This window comes from Nothoprocta perdicaria, unplaced genomic scaffold (genome assembly GCF_003342845.1).
Source record: "Nothoprocta perdicaria isolate Ctin4 unplaced genomic scaffold, notPer1 scaffold_107, whole genome shotgun sequence".
NCBI classification, from domain to species: domain Eukaryota; kingdom Metazoa; phylum Chordata; class Aves; order Tinamiformes; family Tinamidae; genus Nothoprocta; species Nothoprocta perdicaria.
Window position 1 is genome coordinate 1600692 of NW_020454172.1, and position 19920 is coordinate 1620611.

A 19920-nucleotide genomic window follows, 5' to 3' on the forward strand; every position below is an offset into this window, starting at 1 on the left:
CGGGACGGCTCGGCAGCGCGAGGCGGCTGCGGAGCCCCGGCGCGCGGGCTGTCTCGAGCCCCGCGCTGCGGCCGCGGGCGGCTGTGGCCGCAGCGCGCGGCTGCGCTGCCCGGCTCGGCCCTCGGGGGCAAACGCCGCGGATTCGGCGCACGGCGCAGCGGTTCCACGGCGCCTTGGCCGCTGGGGCCGGGGTGGCCGCCGCGGGACGGGGACGTTCCCGGTTCCCGGTACGCGCTCGGGAATGCGCCCCCGCCCGCCCCGACCGGCTCCATCCGGCTGCGTCCCCTCACGGCGGCGCGGGCGCGCGCCCCGCCCCCCGCAGGTGACGCCGCTGATTGGCCGGGGGGCGGTGCCGCGTTCGAACGCGGCCAATGGCGCGGCGGCGAGGAGGGGCAGGGGGCGTGGCGCGGCGCGGGCGCGCCCGCGCGCGGCGCGCTCCCATTGGCTGCGGCGGCGGGGCGGGCCGGGGGGCCGGGCGCGGGCGGCGGCCCCAGCGCCGCCCCCCCCGCCGCTCCGCTCCGCTCCGCTCCGCTGCTCCGCGCTCCGCTCCGCTCCGCTCCGGCCGCTCGCGCTGCGCCCGGCCCCGCGCGGGGCCCGCTCCGCCCCCCGCGCCCTTCCGCCCTTTAAGTTGGCGCCGTTTGCCCGTAGCTCGTTATCTTCGGCGTGTTCCCCGGCGCGGCGCCCCCCGGCAGCATGGGGCTGCCGGCGCTGGAGTTCAGCGAGTGCTGCCTGGACAGCCCGCAGTTCCGCGAGCGGCTGCGCTCGCACGAGGCCGAGCTCGACAAGACCAACAAGTTCATCAAGGAGCTCATCAAGGACGGCAAGGCGCTCGTGGCCGCCCTCAAGAGTAAGCGGGGTCTGGGGGCGCGCGGGGGCCGCCGGGGCCAGGGGACATGTCCTGCAAACCACGGTCCGTGGGAGGCCACCTGGGCCGGGGGCGATGCCCTGGCAGACTCCGCTTCCTTGGAGTGCCCCTGGGCCACCACGGCGGCCCGGCTGGGCCGGGGGAGCAGTGCTGGGCCAGGGGAGGCCGGGGAACCCGCCTGGCCAGCAGCGGGACCCCCCCGGGCCCAGGTTGCTGTTGTGGCCCTGGAGCCCCCCAGGGCCGCCGTGGCCCGTCCTGCTCCGTCGCGGCCCCCGCGTGTCGTGACGTGAGCCCGGGTTCCTCGCAGCCTTCCCGCTCCGCCGGGGTCCCCGCACCCCTCGTGGCGCCGCGCGCCCCGTCCGTGCCGGCTGTGCAGGGGCCRGCGGTGCCCGTGCCCAGCCCTGCTGCTGCCCGAGGACCGGCCTTGCTCCGGCGTGGGGCTGGGCGCCGTCCTCGCYGCCCTTCCTAGCCCGGCTCCCCCAGCGCCCCGCGGGCCGCGCGGAGCCGTCGGGAATGTCCCCGGCCCAAGCGGCCCTGAGCRGCAGCGCCTGCAGCGCGGATCCCAGCGGAGCGCAGCTTCGGGTTGCCTGGAAACAGAAGTTTCTCCTTCCCCGCTCCACGTCCCGGTGACCCCGCGGGGAGGCAGCGGCGCCACGGCCCTGCCGGCGCTCCCGGCAGCGCGGGAGGCCGGGATGCAGCGGGAGCGACGGCTCTCCGGCCGAGCCGCCCGCGCAAGCAGGAGCCGCCGTCGGCCGGCGCTGGCTGCGGCGCAGAGCTGCACAGAGCTCTGCTTTCGTTTCTGTTCCGAGTCCTGTGCAGGAGGAGGAAATCCTGACCCGCGGGTGGCTGCGTAGGTGCCAGGGTGGCCCCGGCGCGGGGGTTGCAGCCCCCRTTCTCTCAGCACTGCTCTGTACCCCGAGTCGTCCTTCGCACGAATGCACTGAATTACCCCCGTGTGGGGCCAGAAGGCTCCAGAGGTTCCCGTGGCCGGGCAGTGCCGTGRGGGCTGTTGCAGCAGGTGCAGTTTGCAGCTCGGCCGTCGCGTTTCCGCAGCTCCCCGCTGAGCTGGTTCGGGGTTTCTAGGCTGGTCTCTCCGTGTGAGGCGGCCCGGGTGCTGCTGCTTTCCGCACGCCGGGCGAGCGGAGCGCGCGCTGGCCGACCTCCCCACCCGCTTCTGTTCCGCCTGCCCTCGATTGCCCCTCGCCCACCAGCGGGGCCGCCAGAGCAGGACAGGGATGCTGCGCGCACACAGCGAGCGCATCCCGCGYGCCCGCGGCCCCTTGGGATGCCCCGGCAGGGATAACCGGCCGCGCCACGGGGATGGGTGACGTTCCTGCCGCTTTGGCACGGGCGCTGGGAGCGCAAGCTGCAGCTGCCGGGATTGTGCCCCGTGCGCCCAGCCCGCGAGCGCCGCCGCGAGCCCCGCACGCTGACAGCCTCGTCCTGCAGGTCCGGAATTGCAWCCTCCCCGGTGCAGTAGTTCTTCACGTTTTGGGTTAAAAAACAAACAAATAAAAAAAMCCCTGCACTCGTAGGCTTATTGTTATGCATGTCTGAGGTGGGAGGATTTTGTGCGCTGTTTCCTTACGAGCTGCAATACAGCCTGGCTGTTTCTGGGGGATTCATTTCATTTGGGAACACGTCAGTGCTGTGTTTATTTACTGGAGATRCATTTTACACTGAATTGAGGGTCCTGACATTTGTTTCTAAGCTCTCCAGACGGGTCAAGCGCAGGTTGAGTGAATTTCCCTGGGAAGGCGGCTGTGCCGGGGCGGTCGCTCCGGGTGTGCTGGGTTGCACCGGTGCTTTTTGGTGCGCTCCATGGGTGTGACCTGCCTCTCTCTGGCGGTATTTGCATCCGCCGGCTCATTTGGGTTGCCGTGTGCCCTTGCGTGCGCTTCCAGGGGATCCCCGGCTCTCCTACACCGTGTGGGACAGCTGCCGTGATTCCCGGCACGCGGAACGGCACGGTCCTGCACTGCAGACTTTCACTAGCCCAAGCTGCAAAGACTTTGTCTGCCTTGGGACAGGAAGAAAGTTCACTGCTCTCTGAAGATAAGGATGTTTTTACAACTGAATTGTTTTCTAGCCTCTATTGAATACATTCTTGGATTAAATTTTAATTCCTCCAAGGGCACTGGGAGTTTATTCCGTAGGTTTCCGGGAGGCGAGGAGACAGCGGCTAAGGGCGTGGATAATAAAGGCTCTGCCTGCAAGTCGGGCTTCGTGGCACCTTTGCCTTTTGCTAGCAGCAGCAGGCRCGTTGTGTGCATGCAGGGACATGTGCGTGGGGACACGGGCACGGCCAGGTCCTCAAAGACAGCTCYGCAAAGCGCTTCCCTAGGAGGGCTTGTGGAGCCGGCGTCCTGGCGAGCCGGCCCGGGATGCGCCACTCTTCCTCTGCGATTGCCACAGGTTTGGAAAGAGAATTGGGGTGTTGCTGCCTGTGCATCCTTTTTATCCTCCCCTGTGCTTTGGTTAAACCTCACAGAGTCACTCGTGCTGCTGCTGCTGATGATTTGCAGCGATTCCATCACGTTGTTCAGTGAAGTGGGAACCTTGGGCAAGCGCAGGGTTTGGCCCAGCGCTTTCCCTGGGAATCCAAATGAGCGGGACCATCTTTAGGTGGTGTTTGACCTAGGCAGGTGCTGCCRCTGCTCTGCTGCGCTGTGGTTGCTGCGAGTTGCACTCGCCGAAGGGCCTAACCGGCGATGAGTCTTGATAACGAGCGCGGTGCTCGCTTGCTTATCAGGGGGGTGGTTTAAGGGCTGTGCTTGTGTTTGGCTTGGGGAGTGTGTGTTTGGAGGGGCTGCTGGGACGTCCCATGGCCAGCGCTGCCTCGGATGCTCCGGAGACCCTTCCTCGATCCCGGAGGCTCCTGCCCGGCCCGGAGACCCTTCCTCGATCCGGAGGCTCCTGCCCGGCCGTGGAGGCGGCAGTGCCCGGCGGGCAGGTCGGGGTGACCGGCGGGTCGGGGTGGCTGCCAGGCTTCTCGCGCAGGGTGTTTCCTGCAGGGCACAGGAGCCCATAGGTGTCTGGATCCCAGCACAAGGGAGGCAGTTCGATACTGTGATCATTGCAAGTCCTGGCAATGTCCCCAYGCATTTTCCTTCCTTTCGCATCTCCGTGGCTGCTCCGCATCCTCTCCGTTTGGAGGTGGGCGCTGGGAGGGCAGCGCCGGCTTCTCCTGCACCTGGAGTGAGCAAGTGGGGCCGGCAGCGTGGCCAAGAGCCGCTGTGCCGCGGGGATGAGGAGAAGGAGCCTTCCTCGCTGCTCCTGCTCGCGCTCCTGCACACCCTGTGTGCTGGGCTGAGCCTTGGCTGGATGCACCAGAGAGGGTGTCTCGAGGACTTGGTGCAGGGGCCTTTTGCGGCCATCCTGCCTTTGCCCTGTGTGGAGGTGCAAAGGGAGTGGTGCTGCCGGCTGGGAGCTTCCTTTCCAGGCAGCTTCATTAAAAAGCAAACAAAGAGTTCAAAAATAATCCACCTGTGCTGAAGGACAGGTCTTGCCGAGCGTCCTGTGGTGTCTGGGGCCTCTCTCAAGTTTGTGTACAAATCATAGAATAGAATGATCATAGAAATCATCATAATTGTTTCAGAAGGAGATTATCTGTCCCTATTTCTCCCGTCTTCCATGAGTGCTTCCTTTACTCCGTGACCTGCTTTTCTTGCAGACATCTGCCTCTCTGCCTCCTACACCATGCATGAATTATTCAGGAAGTTTCTGCGAGTGCGGAGCCCCGGAGCAGAGGTGCCGGCAGCCGGGCAGGCGCATCCCGGGATTGCTCCATGTGCGAGCGCGGCGAGCGGCGCTGGGCCCGGCCCGGCCCGCAGGGCTGCGGGTGCTGCGGGCTCCCTGCTGCTCCATCATGGGCAAATGCTCCTGGATGGATAAAACGAGGAGGGAATCTGGCAGGGCGAGTCCGGAGGAGCCCCAGAGCGCAGGGCTGACCCGTTTGTGTCCCACGCTGCAGTTCCAGCAAGGCCAGTTTGTCTGAAATAAATGGTGTTTTGGAGTCACGAGGTACTCAAAGCCCCACACAACGCATCCCTGCGCTCCCTGCTTGTTTGCAGGGTGTCCGTCCCCTGGAGATGCAGGGGAGCCGCTCGTGCTGGCGGGAGGAGGACCCTGCCCCTGGCTGGGGCCGGCCCTGTGTTCCCGAGGGTCTGTCCTGGGGGGGGATCCAGGGGTGACCCTGGGCGACTCATGCGGCTTTGGGCTCCTGTGCAGGGTCTAGGGGGACGGGTGGCCCTGGAGACCTGTCTCCTCCCTGGCTTTTGGGTTGATCTCTCCAGTCACTGGTGCCCGCAGCGCACAGYGCAGCAGAAGTGGCTCTGCAGTCCAGCACCATGGTGCTTATTTTTGTTTGTTTCTCTGACCTCTAAGCACTACTTTCAAGCCACCAAACTGGTCCCCACCCTTGGTGCTGGGCGTGCTGGGCTGCTCTTGCGCGGAGCTGCCGTGCGGCGCAGTCCGTGCGTGCCACGAGYGCCCTCGGTGCCGGCAGCCCGCGTTACCCATGCGTGCCCGGGGCCTTTGGCACAGGATGAGGCTGCTGCTTGCAGGGGATCCTGGTCCGGGAGCGCTTTGTCCTGCCCCTGGGGAACAGGTTGGGATTTTGGCGGTTTTGCCCTCGGTTGTTTTCAGCTGGGACAGCGTGGCCGCGCCTGGGGAAGGGCGATGGGGAGCCCTGGGARTGGTGAGTGCCCTGGGGCTGGGCAGCTTCCCTGAGGGCACTGCCTGCCCAAGGAGGCGCAGGGAGGGCTGCTGGAGTGGTACCGTGCGGCCGCGGTGCCCTGCACGCTCCCAAGCCTTCTGGACACGGTGCCGTGCGCGCGCCAAGCTGTGCAGCTCCAAGCTCCGCGCGCTCCAAGCCGTGCAGTTCCAAGCCGTGTGGCGCGCCTCGCCTCGCTGCGGGCCCCTTGGGAGCCATGCGGCCGCTTTCCAATCCCGGCCRGAGCGCCGCCTGTGATCGGCCTCCCGAGGGGTGATCCGGGGCAGCGCGCGCTGGGTCGCGGTTGTGCAGGCGGCCTGAGCGTGCGTGGCCAGTGAGCTGAACAGGGCTCCCTCCAGCCCTCTCACTTTACTGCTTTCCTAGTCCATTATCCCCAGTGCCTGTTCTGGGTCCAGCGGGCCCACCCGTGCGTGCCGGGGAGTTCATGCCGGAGCAAGGAGCTTGCGGACCCCGCTCCCGACACAGGCTGCACGCGCTCTGCTCCTTGCCGGAGTGAAGCCATGTGTTTTTGTGTCCGTGAGGCTGCTCCCCTGCGCGTCCGTACCCCGGCCTGAGCAGCACTCGCGTGCGAGGCCGTTGGGGCCTGGAAGGAAAAGTGAAACTTCTCCCATTGCTTGGTCAGAGCGATTGTTTTCCTTCTGCTATGACCAAGGCCTGGAAAAAGGAAGTGTGTTTTAGACTCCATCCAGTGCCTTCCGCTGCCGTTAGCCCCAACTGTGTGTGTTGTAGGAACAGCGAAGCACTCGGAGGGGCTGCCTTGCTGCTGCACCCTGCAAAGCCCCCGGAAAGGGCGAGTGCATCGGGCATTTCCTCCTGCCCCGGGAGGAGGAGAGCTGCCCAGCTATGCAGGAAATGCATTGCTGGAGTATGTTCTAAATGCCTTTGGCTTACACCTCTGTTGGGCGAAAATCCACAGGCATTTTGGAGGAGAATCTGTCTCGGGCTGCGAGTCATCTGGGTGCCCATGGGGTGCAAGCCCCGTTGTGCAGTATTGCCAGGGCGCCCGGGGCGCAGAGCAGCTCCTGGAAGTGTCGCTGGTGGCTGCTGCTCCTGCAAGGTGCACGGAGAGCAGGAGCTGTCGCCACAGGACGGCGCTGGCCTGAGCCCGCGCTCCCTCCCGAGCGGCTCCCCGGGGCTCCCGCGCTGCCGTGGGGAGGTGCAGAGAGGTCTGGGTGAAACCCAGGAACGCTGCGAACCTCGAGCTGTGCTCTCATTATCTGGATTCCTTTTGCTCTGCTCTCCGCTAAAGGAGCAGAAACACCCAAACTCCTCCTCTCTTCTGTGGACAGGTTTGGGGCAAGCAGAAATTAAGATACAGATGTTCAGGTCAGGTCTTTCTAGGAATGGTCCTTATTCCTGCAGGTGCAAGGATTAGCGAGTAGAGATGTGCTCCTGACTAGGAGGATCTTTACTCCTGCAGATTTGAAGTTGAGGGTAGATCWGCGTTTTGCTTTCTAGCGGGTGAAAAACATCCCTTGGGTTGCCATGGCCACTGGAGTTCAGTTCTGCACTGCCTGTGCCCTAGGAAACGATGCTGGAGCACGGATTGAACCACTGGTGCTAGAAGCCTCCCAGCACCAGCCGGGTGGGAGGATTATCAAGGTGAGTCATGCTGCTCTCCWTGCAGAACACACTTCACATGTTCCAATGGCTCAGAAAACTGCTGCCTTGCGGAGGATGGATGTGTCCGAGCAGGCAGATCTGCCTGGACGCAGGAGAAAGCAGTGCAGGAGCCCAGGCTGGGTCCTGTGCTCGAGGGACATGGATTTGCCAAACAGCCTCGCTCCCTGCTCTGGTGCTATGGGCTGCTCTGGCACAGGAGATGAGCTGCTGCTCTTGTTCTGAATGCCCTTTTGGTGCTCAGACTCTTGTATTCAGTGAAATTCTTCCCGTGGTACCGTGGCTGCAGCAGGTGGTGGTGTTCGGCTTTGAATAATGGTGGCCTGATCCAGATCTAATCTTCCCTTGGGCTGGCAGAGCACTAGATTCCTTCTCTTTCCAATTTACTTGTTGCTTCCTCAAACATGGGGCAGCTCATTTTACCAAAATGGAGCTCAGAAAGGTTTTCTAGGTCATCAGCACTAGCAGAAATAAACCCAAGTGGGCAGATGAGATCTTTGAGCAGTTGGAATGGACGTTCCTGGTTATACTGCTGTTAGCYGCAACGCGTGTGGAGAGTTTTGGGTGGGTTTTGGCTAGCTACTCTGCAGCGATACTCCTGGGACACAGGAGTTAAGTGTCACCCCCTCCTCAGCTCATGGAAATGGCCGCGGAGTGAGTTGGTCACCAGGTCAGCATGAGGATTTGGGGCTCCCGGTCTGGCGCTCGCTCCGCAGCCGGGGCCGTCTCTGTTCCCGTTTAAAATGCCGGCTTTTCCCCAAAGCCGCCGTAGCCGGGCGCTCGGTGCCGCTGCTCGTGCTGTGACTCACATGAAGGTGGCTTTTGCGCAGCGCTCTTGGACGTGGGCTCTGCTTCCTCCCCCTTCGAGAGAGGAAGATGCGGGGTGGAGGGGGATGCGATCTGCCAGCTTTAGGCTCTGCAGTGTGAATGTCATCGTTTCAGAGCTGCTGGAGGTTTCTTGTTCTTGGGAAGAAAACTCCCTCCGCCTCTCACTGCTRCAGGCTGGGGAGATCTTTAATTGACAGTGCAAAATTGATGCCCAGCAGCTGGGCACTGTAAATTCTCCATGCGTTGCCAGCTGTGTTCTTTACATTGGCCATACAAGCGAACCACAAGAGCAATCTGAGAAGGGAAGCACATGGCTTTTGGTTTGTGTTTCTGAGATGAGTTACTTATGTTTTTTTCTGCTTTGTTCATCTAGCGAGGATGTAATTTTGCAACCTTTCTCAGCCTCAAACTCATGGCTCATCCCTGTCGGGTTGCATTTTTCACCTCCCCTTCCTTTCTGAAGGGCTGTAGGAACATTCAGTGCAAGGATTATTTTGCAGTACAGCAGAGGGGCATAATTATAGCTCAGTGGGGCAGTCCTACTCTGCTCAGACAGGACCAGAGAGAAGGAGGACTTCCTTGCATCTGTGTGTTTTATAGTCACGTATTTACTGGCTTGTCTGGTATATTATTGAAGCTAGATGTAATACAAATAATACAATTTATTTTCAGTGCGATTTGGAGGTTCTTCCTCTTTCTCTTGAGCAGCAACAGGAGGATTTCTCCGCTCAGGAGCTCGTTGCTGCGRAGCTTCCCGGGCGGGTTGCGTGCGCGGCTGGCGCTCTCGGGCCCCGGCTTGGGCGAGGGGACGAGCTCTGCGCGCGGTGCCGTCCAGCCCGCGGTGCCGCCGCCGCCGAGCGGCTTCCAGCCGAGAYGGGGCTGCAGCCGGCCCCTCACTGAGACCGGGGCGGGCAGCTCTGCAGAGCGTGTGGGCTGAGCGGGAAGCTTGCATGCACTCTTATATCTTTGGAGTTAGGACAAGGCTCTTTACCAAGGCCCTCATGGCCCTTTCAACTGCGCTCGGCTCTTCCATACGCCTCCGAGCAGCCCTTTCCTGCAGCCCCAGCACCGTGTCTGCCCCTCCGGCTAATCTGGGCCTGGGCAGGAGGCCCCTGCTCCTCCCGAGCCTTATAAGCCGCCCGCAGCAGTGGGGAGGGCGGCAGGCGGCCGAGATAAGAGCGCCCTGCGCTGGYGCCCGCTCCTCGAGGCGTCCCCTTTCCAGTAGGGACCGTGTTTCTGGGGACAAGTGGCTCTTCTTGTGGGGGYGGCCGCCACCCAGGTGGCACCTAGGGAGGCTCCAGCGTGGAGCCTTCCCTTGTCCTCCCTGAGCCGCGATGCTTCTGGGCTGGGGAGCTTTGGGCCACCTTTCTGCRCCCCTTGGCACCTTGCAGCAGCTAACCCCGGAGGAGGATGGAGGATGTGCCTTGCTGGGTATTTATCACTGCTTTATTTTTTTATCCGTTAATTTAAGCGCAACGCGCGCCAGGCTCGTGCGCAGCATGCCGAGCAGGCTGAGCCGCCCTGCCGTGGGTGGGAGAGGCGGGCGAGCCGTCCYGGCGCGCGCAGCCGGCGCTCCGCGTGAGCCAGCCGCGCCGCGCGGCCGCCTCTGCGGGCACGGCGCCTCCCGCCCGCGCCCTTCCCTCTGAATCCCTCCGTGCACCAGGAGCGTGGCCCTGAAGGGCTGCTCCGTGCAGCCTCCCTGCAGGCAGCGCCTGTGACTGTCCCGGAGATGGATTTTGGGATGCGAAGAGTGAGCGGTGTCAGGCAGAGCATGGAGAGCAGGGATCTGCATTCCCCATCCTGACTTTTCCCAGCTGCTGCAGAGGAGGCCTATAGTTCCTGCTGATTCCAAGGGGAAATGAGCAGAAACGCAGCCCGTGCCCGCTGGTGCAGGTCCTGAGCGGAGGAGGCTGCAGTGGCGACGCTCTGAGGAGCGAGGACYGTGGAGTAGGGATGGGGGGGATGAGGGGAGCTCTTCTGCTTTAATGCCARGCTGATTTCTAGCTGGAGTTGAGGCAAAGTACACAAGCCTCCAAACCATATGGTTCCTGCATGCGAGGCGGTGGGCAAAGCTGTGCGGCACATGGGGCTGGAGATGCCGACGTGAGAAAGAGATGAGTGAGYGGAGAGAGGCCGCAGATGCTGCTTCCTCTTCTTTAATTGCCACCGAGACACATGGCGTTTGTCACAAGCTGACGGTTGTTATGGTTTAGTCAGCTAATGCGCAAACTCTTTGGCGAGGCCTGGTTGCTTATTTTAATCTCCTTACATCTCCTTTTTTTAAAGGAACGGCAGGCGAGCCTGCGGGGGCCGCGTTTTCGGCCCGGTGCAGCCCGTGCCGCGGGCGCCGTGGCCGTGGCGGTGCCGGGGGTGCCGTGTCCCTGCTCGGTGTGACACGAGCCTCGCGCTGCTCCCRGCTGTGCCAGGGCTGCCGCTTCCCTCGCAGCCGCCTGCGTCCTCCTACAGACGGGCCCGCTGCCCTTGTGCCGGGCTGCGGTGCAGAGGAATCTGTTTGAAGGAGATAGGAGCTGTTTATCTGGCGATAAGGCAATAAATAGCTCCTAAAAGTGGTAGAGAATAAGTAGTTTTCTCCCCCTGAGGAGSAGCAGGCGGGTGTTGGCAGAGCACTCGGCGCTGGTAGCTCCCTGGGAGCTGCGGAGCCGAAGGTGCCGGCTCCGCGGTGCTGGCAGCGCTGCTGCGGGGAGCTCAGCTGCCCGCAGTGCTGCGTGTTGCACTGTGCCCGTCCCCACCGTGCCGCCCCACGGGGCCACGGTGCCTTGGAGCAGGGAAGGAGCCGGGCTGCCCGTGGTGCCATGCGCTGGCGACCAGCGTGTTTAGCAGGRGGGCTCTGCAGAGCGAGGAGGCTGCCGGGGACCACACCGCTCCCCGGAGCAGCCCTGCCCATGGCGTGCGGCACAGGGAAGGGCAAAAGCAGCCTTGTATAAAGTATTTGCACAGCTTTGCGGAGAGAAAGGTCCCTTCTGCTTCCGAGACATTCATTTCCTAAGCTGTCAGGTGAGCTGCTCACCCAACGTGCCTCTGAGGTTTTGGGATTATCTTTTTTTTCCCATAAAACAGGCAAAATGGACTCGTTCAGCAGCAATCTTCCCAAGAGCGTGGTGGGGAAGCACTGGAGACAAGGATATCCCCAAATTCCGTGAGAGGAAACGGAAGCCGGCGGCCTCTGTGGCCCTTGGAGATGACGGTGCTTTTCCTGCTGTCCGGAGAGCCCGTGCCCGGGCTGCTTTAATCCATGGCTGCCCTGCGTGATGCCTGGCATGCGGAAAGCCTGTTCCCAGGACATTCCCGACGCGAGCAGGGCAGTGCCCAGCGCCGGCAGCGCAGGGTCCCGAGCCGCGGGAGCGCGTTAGGGCGGCCGGCTCCGGGGAGGCAGGACGCCTCCATCCCCGAGCGGCTCCCGAATTAGCACCTGTTTACTCAGACTTTGATCATGCAATTAGGAGCTCGGTTTAATCTCTGCTGTTTTATCATGTGGTGTTTTTGTCCTCGGTATTGAGCCTGCTCTCGAGCGCGTGGGATGCTGCGTTCCCGCGGGAGGCGACGTGCGTTGACGGTGCCGGTTGCAGGTGCCGGGGTGGTGCTCGATCCCGGGATCCAGGCCCATCGGAAGGCACCGCCTGGGACCTGGATACCTCTTCCAAGCTTTGCTCCAGTCCCAAGGCCTCCCTATTTCTGGTAAAACAGAGGGTGGTTTGAGCCCCTCTCCTCACCAGGGTGTCATTGAAGATCTGCCTTTCAGAGTGAGCCCCAAAAATCACCCTTCCGAGTGAGCGGTGCAAAAGCCCCTCGCCTGCCCTGTGTTCTGTGCTGGAGTTTGGGTCCAGGAAAATAGCCTTTCCCCCGGGAAAGATGCTCTTCCCCCAAGAGCTGCCTAAGCTGCAAAGAACTCCACTTTGGGAGTCCAGCGGGGTCCCTGAGGGGCTGCCTGTTAACTAATTAGGTTTAATAACAAACTAATCYGCGTGCATGATTACTGCGTGAGGTCATCTGCTCCCGCTTGGCATCAGCACATGGTGTCTGCTGGGAGGCTCCCGCACGGAGCGGCTCGGCCAGAGGATGCCAGCACGCGGAGCCCTTACCCAGGGCTCCTCCTTTGCTAATGGGTTATTAACTTGTTCAGGAGCAAATTTCTCTTGGATTAGTGTCCTCTAAATTGATTAACTGTCTCGGGCAGAGCATTTTATTTTAATGAAATGTGATTCCAGGCTCCAGTCAATGGGTGATTATGGAAACAGGGGCAGTCTGCACTGTTTCTCTGTGCCATCTTTTCAGGATTTAAAAAGAAAAAAATGCAGAAAAGGCTCAGAGGAGAAACCTAACGAGCAAAGGAGCATGTAACGTGGTTGTGTATCTGCCCTCCCGCCTGCTGTCACTGAGGGGAGAAGGGCTGTCAACAAAATGTGGCTTTTCCATCTCGCCTCCGTAGCAAACATCTGYGCAATTCAGAGAAGTGGGAGCTCCATAAAGAGGGCTGTTCCTCTGCAAATGGGCACGTTCAGTGCACTTTGTATATGTGTTGAGTAGGAGATTGCTGGGGTGGCTGCYGCAGCCGGGAGCGGGAGCACGGCCCCGGCGCGGAGCCTGTGTGGCCCAGGAGAGGACGTGGAGGCGAGTGCCGCATCCCGGGGCAGCTCCCGGGGAGCGGGGCGTTCCTTGGGCTTGGGAAGCACGCGGGAACGCTGCGCTTGCAAGAGGCTCCGACGCTCCCCTCGTGCTTGCAGCGAGTGTGTTTGCGCCTGCATTAGCTCCGAGGTGCGGGCGCTGCMGGTGCCGCTGCGGGCGCCCGTCTGCCCGCGGCTGTGCCCCTGCCTGCCCCGCTGCAGGATGGGCCGGCCCGGCACCGCGCCGCAGCGACCGCGGTGTCGGCGCCAGCACAAACCACCACGGGCAGGGCGCCCGCGCCGCCGGGAGCCGCTCCGAGACCTGCGCGCGCCCTGAGGGATGGGCACGCTCCAGCCGAGGGCCCCATCCCGGCTGCTGCAGCCCAGGAAAATCCCTGCGGAGGCGGGATGCTGCGGGGCGGGAGGAGCTGTGGGAGCGGTGCCTGCGGGGCTGGCTCTGCCCGCTCCGCTGCACGGTTGTGACGCCCGAGGCCTCGCCAGAGCCTCCGCTGGCAGACGGGTCGTTTGCATCTCGCTTGCATTGCTTTGCACCTCCTTGCTGGGAACCAGGGACCTGCTTTGGGAGGGAGCAGGGTGCACGGGGAGGCTCCTGCCTCCCGAGGGGTTCCCAGGCCCCGGGAGCCCTTCCAGTGCGGGCTGCGCACCCTTCCCTCCRTGCTCTGCTTGTCTAGACCGTGTGTGCAGAGCTCTGTCTATCCAGGACGCAGATTTTGCTCCCAGTCTGCTCCTAGATTCCTCAGGTTATTTTTCATTGCTTCCCTCTGCTCCCTTCCTGCATCATCCCTGTCTGTTCTAGCTCCGTGTCTCTAAATCAGGAGCTTGTGCTCCTCATTACGCGCCTCAGTTCCTCTCCGTAGGTAACCCGTGCAGTGCGGAGCTAGGGGAGGGCACAACTGTGGAGTTCTCTGAACSCAGTGTTTGGCTGGGCAACATTTGCAAATCCTCTTTAGACAAGTAGGAAAAACAGGGCCTGGAAACAGCGCGGGTGACTTTCAGTGTCCAGCAGTTGTGTCTCGGTCCCACCGGTGTCGGGTTGGATGGAGGTTTCTGCTGGCAGCATAGCCCCAAAGTGAGAGCTCGCAGCGGCTGGACACAGCAGGGCTTGGCTCGGCTCATCGTGCTCCCCAAAGGAAGGGATTTGGGATTTGGTGTCTGTTGGGAAGCAGCGCCCCACAGCATCAGCAGCCCGTCCTCCCATACAGGCAGCCGGGACAAATTGCAGGATGGGCGCCYTGGAGAGGTGGAAAAGCAGGGGGGCAAAACGCTGGTGTGCCTCATACCSAGCTGCAAAAGATGGAAGATGTTGTTTCTTTTATTATTTCTTGGACAAATSCCCGACTGTGTAAGCTCTAGATATCCCTTTGGCAGCCTCAGCATGTTCCTGCGCGTGTCTGGGGGGTCTCGGTGCTGGTCCCTTGCAGGGTGTCCCCCTCGGCGGCAGCCGGCTCTGGAAGGGGAGCCGCTCGCATCCCTTTTCCTAGGAAGCAGGTGCTCGGAGCACAGCCCGGCACGGCTGGGGAGCGYGTGGGGCTGGGGAGGCCCGTCTGGGAGGTCTGATCCCGCTCCCCGAGCCGAGGGGGGTCTAGGCACGACTGAAATGGCCAGAAACACCAAGAGGAGGACTGGTTTTCACTCAGAAGGAGGCAGGGAGGTAGAGGGAAGAGGGCTTCAATTAATGACTATTTTCCTAAAATGAGGAGGCAGCTGCTGGAAATAGAAGAGCAGCGAGTTCAATATGAATAAAAGGAAGTAATTTTTCTTCCAGTGTATTATCAGACTCGGAGCTTGTTGCTGCAGGATGTTATGCAAGGCTGAATTCGCCAGCTTGCAGGGGTCCCGCACAGGATCCGCAGCAGCCTCGGGCAGCAGGGCTTGTCCTTTGGAGCGAGTTAGCCACGTTCCCGTCCGGGATGAGYGTGTCCCGTGCGGGAGGCAGTGTCCGCTCCGGGCGCCGTGCTGCGGGACGGGGACCTTGCTGCCGTGGCCCCCGCGCTCATGGAGATCAGCAGTGCTCGCGTGCTGTGTGCYGCGCCGGTGCCGCCGTCCCCGCCGGGTCAGCGGGGTGCTCCCCGCGGCTCCCTAGGCTGTGCTTGAGTGATGCCCAGCCCGGGCTCTCCCTCGCGGGCTGCTCTGYGCTTTGTTCAGCTTCCACCTCTATAAAACAGGACGTGGTCTCTTCTGGTCTCTTCTGACAACCTGGAGGTAGTTGGTCATAGAGCTGAGTAAGAAGCTCCTGGGTGTGTAAAYAATAGAACTGATAAAACTGCTGCTTGGCCAAGTCACCTGCAGATCCTGCCCGGCTGGCCRGGGAGGAGGGGACGTGTGACAGCGATGGCCCGGAGGTGACCGCMGCGGGTGGCAGCTTTTGACCACGTGTTCGCTTTCCTCCTTCGCTTTCCTCCTTTGCTTCCGTYGGAGCTGGGGCCTGCGAGGGCCCAAGAGGAGCCTTCCTCACTTTGCATCCGCGTTGTTTTCCGCGAGCGCTGCCGCGTTCGCCTCCAGTCTGTTCCAAATGAGTGTGAGGTTGCTCTTGCGTGGTGCTGCAGCAGCTCCCGCCTTGCTCCCGGTGTGCTCCGTCCACCTGGAGCCCCGGTATGTCCCAGTGCCCTCGCCTCGCAGCTCGGCCCACGGCTCCACCGGAGCGAATTGTTTGTAGATCAAAGGCAGGCAACGAGTCGGGGCTGCTGCCTCCCTCCCTGCYGCCCTCCCTGCCTCCCTTCCTTCCTCGCAGCGCTCTGCTCTGGAGCTCTGTGGGAAGCAGCTCTTGGGTCCCTCTTCCYTGCTTCCCCGTGCGGAGTAAATCAAAGGCCCATTCCCAGACCCAGCAGGACCTTGCTCCTTGCTCCTGGCCTCTCCTGGCTCCTTTCTCCAGGCGCCCTCTTCTCTTCCTCGACACCTGCCCTCGGCGCATGCAGCCCAAGGCCCTGGCTGACGAACRGGCTGTCCTCGCCGCGCTGCGGCCATGGTGCGCAGGAGCCCGCGGATGGAGTGGTCCGGGCTCAGCGTCACCTCTCGGGAGCTGCACTGCCCTGCGCCTGGTCTCTGCAAGCCGGACCAAGTCGTCCCTCGGGATGGGCAGGCACGGTCTCGGCTCGGSGTTTGGGCCGCCCCTCTCGGTGAGCGCCCTCAGCCCTGTGGATTCTGCATCCYATGGGATGTGATCGTGTGCTTGGGATGGGAGCCCATGCAGAGTGGCCCAYGGCTGCGGATGCAGCTGCATTGCCAGGACCCTCCTTTGGAGTTTCTCTTGGATCTTCCCTGCTTTTCATCGGGAATCTCCGCAAGCTTTAGAAAAACATCCTGGCCTGGTAACCCTCCCCRAAGAGCGGGGAATGTCCCTGCTTTGGGGATGGCAGCGGGATGTGGCCAAGGTGCTGGGCTGGTGGGGAAGGGGGAGCAATTCTAGCAGAGTAACCGGGCAGGCCTTGGCACGGGCTGGCTTCCTTCCTGTGAAGCACAGGGCTTTTATCTCTTCAAATACCGTGAAAATAATTCACGTCCTCAGGGTGCCGCTGGGATCTGGCGTGCGATTTGAGCCTGCTCAATGGTGCCATTCACGCGACAATAGGTTCCCTGTCCCCCTGGCAAGCGTTTTGCCGTATGGATCGGCATGGGCGTGTGAAGCAGGGCAGACGGGGAGGCCGAGGAACAGGGACGGGAGCGCCGGCCCTTGGCCCCGGCCCCTTCCCATCTCCGCGTGCAAATTCCTGCGCTTTCCTGCAGGCAGGACGCTGCTGCCAACGCAAACACTCGTCTCCAAGCCTCTCTAAACAAACACAGCTCCGTTCTGGCAGAGAGGCCTTGCTGCTCCTATCTAACGAGCCTTATAATTGGCACGGGAGACTTTTAAAGGGATTCATAAATAAGAAAGCTGGAGAAGAGCTGTCAGGCGGGCCTGTCCAGGCCCTTTCTGCGATCAGGAAGGGCAGCCCGCGCGCTGCCGCTCCAGACATCCCTGCAAATCCGTAGCCCCCCGTCCGCAGCTCCCGGCCTCCCCGCGGGGCCCGGCGGGACGGGCCTCGGCGCTGCCCTGCGCCTGGAGGCCCTGCGGAGCGAGGGCAGTGAACCCGCCGCTGGTTGTGCGGAGGCGGCGCGTTCCGGGGGACACGGCGGTGCCCCGGCTCTGCCCCATCCACGTGTCCTTGGAGAGGYTGCTTAGAGCTGCGCTTCGTGTAAAATCAGCTGGAATGTGTGCAAATCCAAAAAAATGGATCTCTATGCTGAGTAATCCCATCCTAGGGGGAGCATCCAACTCCCGTGGGTCCCTAAGGGTTTGGCTTTGCTCCCGTCGTGCTCCGGACCTGTCTCCTGCCTTTTCCTCCCATCCCTTACCCATGTCATCGGTTGGCGTGCTGCAGCTCTTTGGTAAGAGGATGCTTTGTTTAGTTATTTGTTTAAACAAGTGGGACCCAGGAAGCCGTCGGTGCTCAAGGACTTTCTTTGGTGACCCTCGTAAGTCAGCTGGCTTCCCCCGTCCCTGCCTGCAYGGGCAGCTTGCTGTTTGTAGCGGCAGGGCCCAGCACTAAGTGTTCAGCGATTGTTGGTGCCCCTTGCATGCAGTCGGTGTAAGCGTGCTCTCTTTGCCMTGCCCTTAAAACCCTCTTTTTTACGGCTCTGGTGCAGCTTTTTCCCCGTGCTTTTATGCATGAACTATCCGGGGACAGAGGCACAGCAGAGCTGCGCAATTCTCTGTTCTTGTGGGTTTGCTTGTTTTGTTTTAGCCAGAGTGATGATTCAAAGGCACAACCTGCCAGCAACTACAGAGCAGTACTAAATCACTGATTAACTCCAACCACCTGGCCGAGAAGTTATTTAATAAACACGTCATTGCTAATTAGGAAGCCGCGCTGCTCGGAGGCGGCCCCGCACGGTGCGGCCCCGGTGCCGGAGCGGTGCTTTGGCTCGCGCTGCCGTGGGCGCACGTGGGGAGGCCGGGAATGCTCTGAAACGAGGGGTGCTCTTGGTGACACGGACCTGCTCCCRTGTGGAGCACACGAGGTGTCCGGCTGTGCCGGCGGAGCTGCAGCCCCTTCCCCGGCTCTGCCGCRCTGGCAGGCACCATATTGCCGCTTCCTAAGCGTCCTTGCCGGCCCTAATCCGCCGGTTTTGGCCGCGGTGGCAGCTGTCCCTGGGATGCGGTGTCCCCTTGGTTGGCGGTGGCAGCCTGCGAGGCGGCGGGAGCAGCATCGGAGCCGCTGCCCTGTCCCAGTGGCGCGGGGCCTGGGCAGGGAGCCGGGCTCCGCGCGGCCGCCGCTCGCCCGGCGCTCGCGTGGCTCCCGCTGTCCCTGGTGTTAAATGGGCACACTGCCGGCAGCGAGGGCACGGCCGGCGTTTGCCCTGGGTGAGCAAGGGGCTCGTTCTGTGCTGTCCCCGCAGGTGACTTGCTTGGTCCCGGGACATCCCCTCCCCTGTGTGTGCCAGGGTGCCTGGGCAGGCCTCGCTGGCCCCGTGTGAACCCGAGGAGCGGCAGGACGGCGCGTGGCGCTGCTGGCTGCCCACGAGGCCCCCCGTGCGCCCGTGCACGTCCTTGCTACGAGGGACGGGGCGGTGGCCAGGGACACGCGGGACTCGGCGAGGGGCTCCCCGGACAGGCAGGACAGGGCGAGGGGCTCCTTGCGCTGCCCGTAGCTCCCTCACCCCTTTGGGGAGGGTTTTGCAGGGGTTGCAAAGTGCAAGCGGCCGTGACCTGCCATGCGCGTCCGTCGTGGCCCTGTGGGCCCTTCCTCTCCRTGCCGAGGGAAGGAAGGGCTCGGAGTTTCAGTTCCTGTTGGCCCAGGGGTATTATATATAGATTATTAAGTAATTCTGCTGCCAGGAAGTGTAGAAACGCAGCTCTGTGTGAGAGCACAGCGCGGCCCGGGGCTGGGCGCTCGCTCGCAGGCGCCCTGGCAGCGTCATCCTCCGCGGCCGTGGTTTAACCCCTCGCTGCTGCCGCTGCTCGGTCCYGGCCGAGCAGGAGCCATCGGAATTTGTCCTTTGTGCAGCTTGAATAGGGAGCTGGGAGCCCAGGCTCCAGAGCGGCTGCCCGGGGCGCTCGCGGAGCCGCTGAGCCCGGGCTCGCGCGGCGCGGGGTCGCACGCAGCAGCCGCCGCTCTTGCACAATGTGGTGCTGCTCTTGCACATCCTGCGTGGCCGTATCCTGCTCTCATCGTTAAGTTTATACAACTTGCATTTGGCAGCTGACGCCGATCCTAGTCAGCACGTTTTTGCAGCCGGGCTTGCTGGCTGCGTGGTGGCAGCCCCATCCCGTCCCCAGGAATTGCCCCGTTGCTCTGCTCTTGTGGCCGAGTGCCTTTTCCGTGGGTTATTCCAGAGGTTTCATTAAGCACCCAGAGTCCCCGCTGTCCGGCCACTGTGGGCGCCCTGACCCACAGCAACCGGAGCAGGAGCGAGAGCGGGAGTGAGGTCCAGGGCCTCCTGGATCCCTCCTTGGTCACTGCACAGGGTCTCCGTGGTGCCGGGCGATACCGGCTCCGGASCCTCGCCCATGAGCGGCCCTTGGAGCTCCCTGGTCGGCACGCAGGCGGGAGGCGATGGAGCCCTGGGACATTTGGCTTCCGTTCYCTAAGTGACTCTAATTAGGATTAATGTGCAGCTAGTGCAGCCGCATGTGGCTCTTAACGTGGGAACTTTTCTGCGGGCTTTTCATGTCTAATTTTGGTATGTTAGAGGCATTTGCTGCTAATCACTCTCTCGTGATGATGGTTCCTGTCCATCCCACAGGAAAAACGTACAAGCGGAGAGATTGGGGTGTCTTTTCATACCATTATTAGACTCCTAGGGTTTGATATAAGCTCGAAGTTCTCTCCTGCAGATCTGCCCGGGCTTTTGTCCCCGGGTGCATCCAGGGAAGCTGGAGAAGCTTCACGGGAGCGTTACGCGCAGTGACGGGTCGGAGCGTGCGGCGGGCTCTGGCTGCAGAAGGAGGTGCAGGAAAGCGCTGCCGGTGAGGCGGAGCAGCCGCTTGCAGCGCTGCAGGGCCCCGAGCCGGGACGGGACCGGCGCCGCCGCAGGACCCCGCTGCACGAGGACCCCGCTGCACGAGGACCCCACTGCATGGGGGCGCCCCGCTGTATGAGGACCCTGCTGCATGGGGGCACCCCGCTTCCCGCGGCGGCGCTGCGGGGCTCCCTGCCCTGGGCCAGGCAGCCGTCCTGGTGAGCACCGTGCTGGCAACCCGGGAGGGCAGCACGGGCCAGCGTGGCTGAGAGGGGAAAGGGCGCTGAGGG

At 62.5% G+C, this 19920-nt stretch overlaps 1 protein-coding gene across 1 annotated transcript in view; it reads left to right on the forward strand.

Annotated features, from left to right (window-relative positions):
* The first annotated feature begins 619 nt into the window (after nucleotides 1–619).
* Nucleotides 620–19920, forward strand: part of ARHGAP26 (Rho GTPase activating protein 26) — a 74145-nt gene continuing 54844 nt past the window's right edge. Inside the window, exon 1 of the mRNA XM_026045784.1 lies at nucleotides 620–847. Within this exon, the coding sequence (XP_025901569.1) occupies nucleotides 694–847 (154 nt within the window). The 5' untranslated portion in view covers nucleotides 620–693. The remainder of the gene's footprint in view (nucleotides 848–19920) is intronic.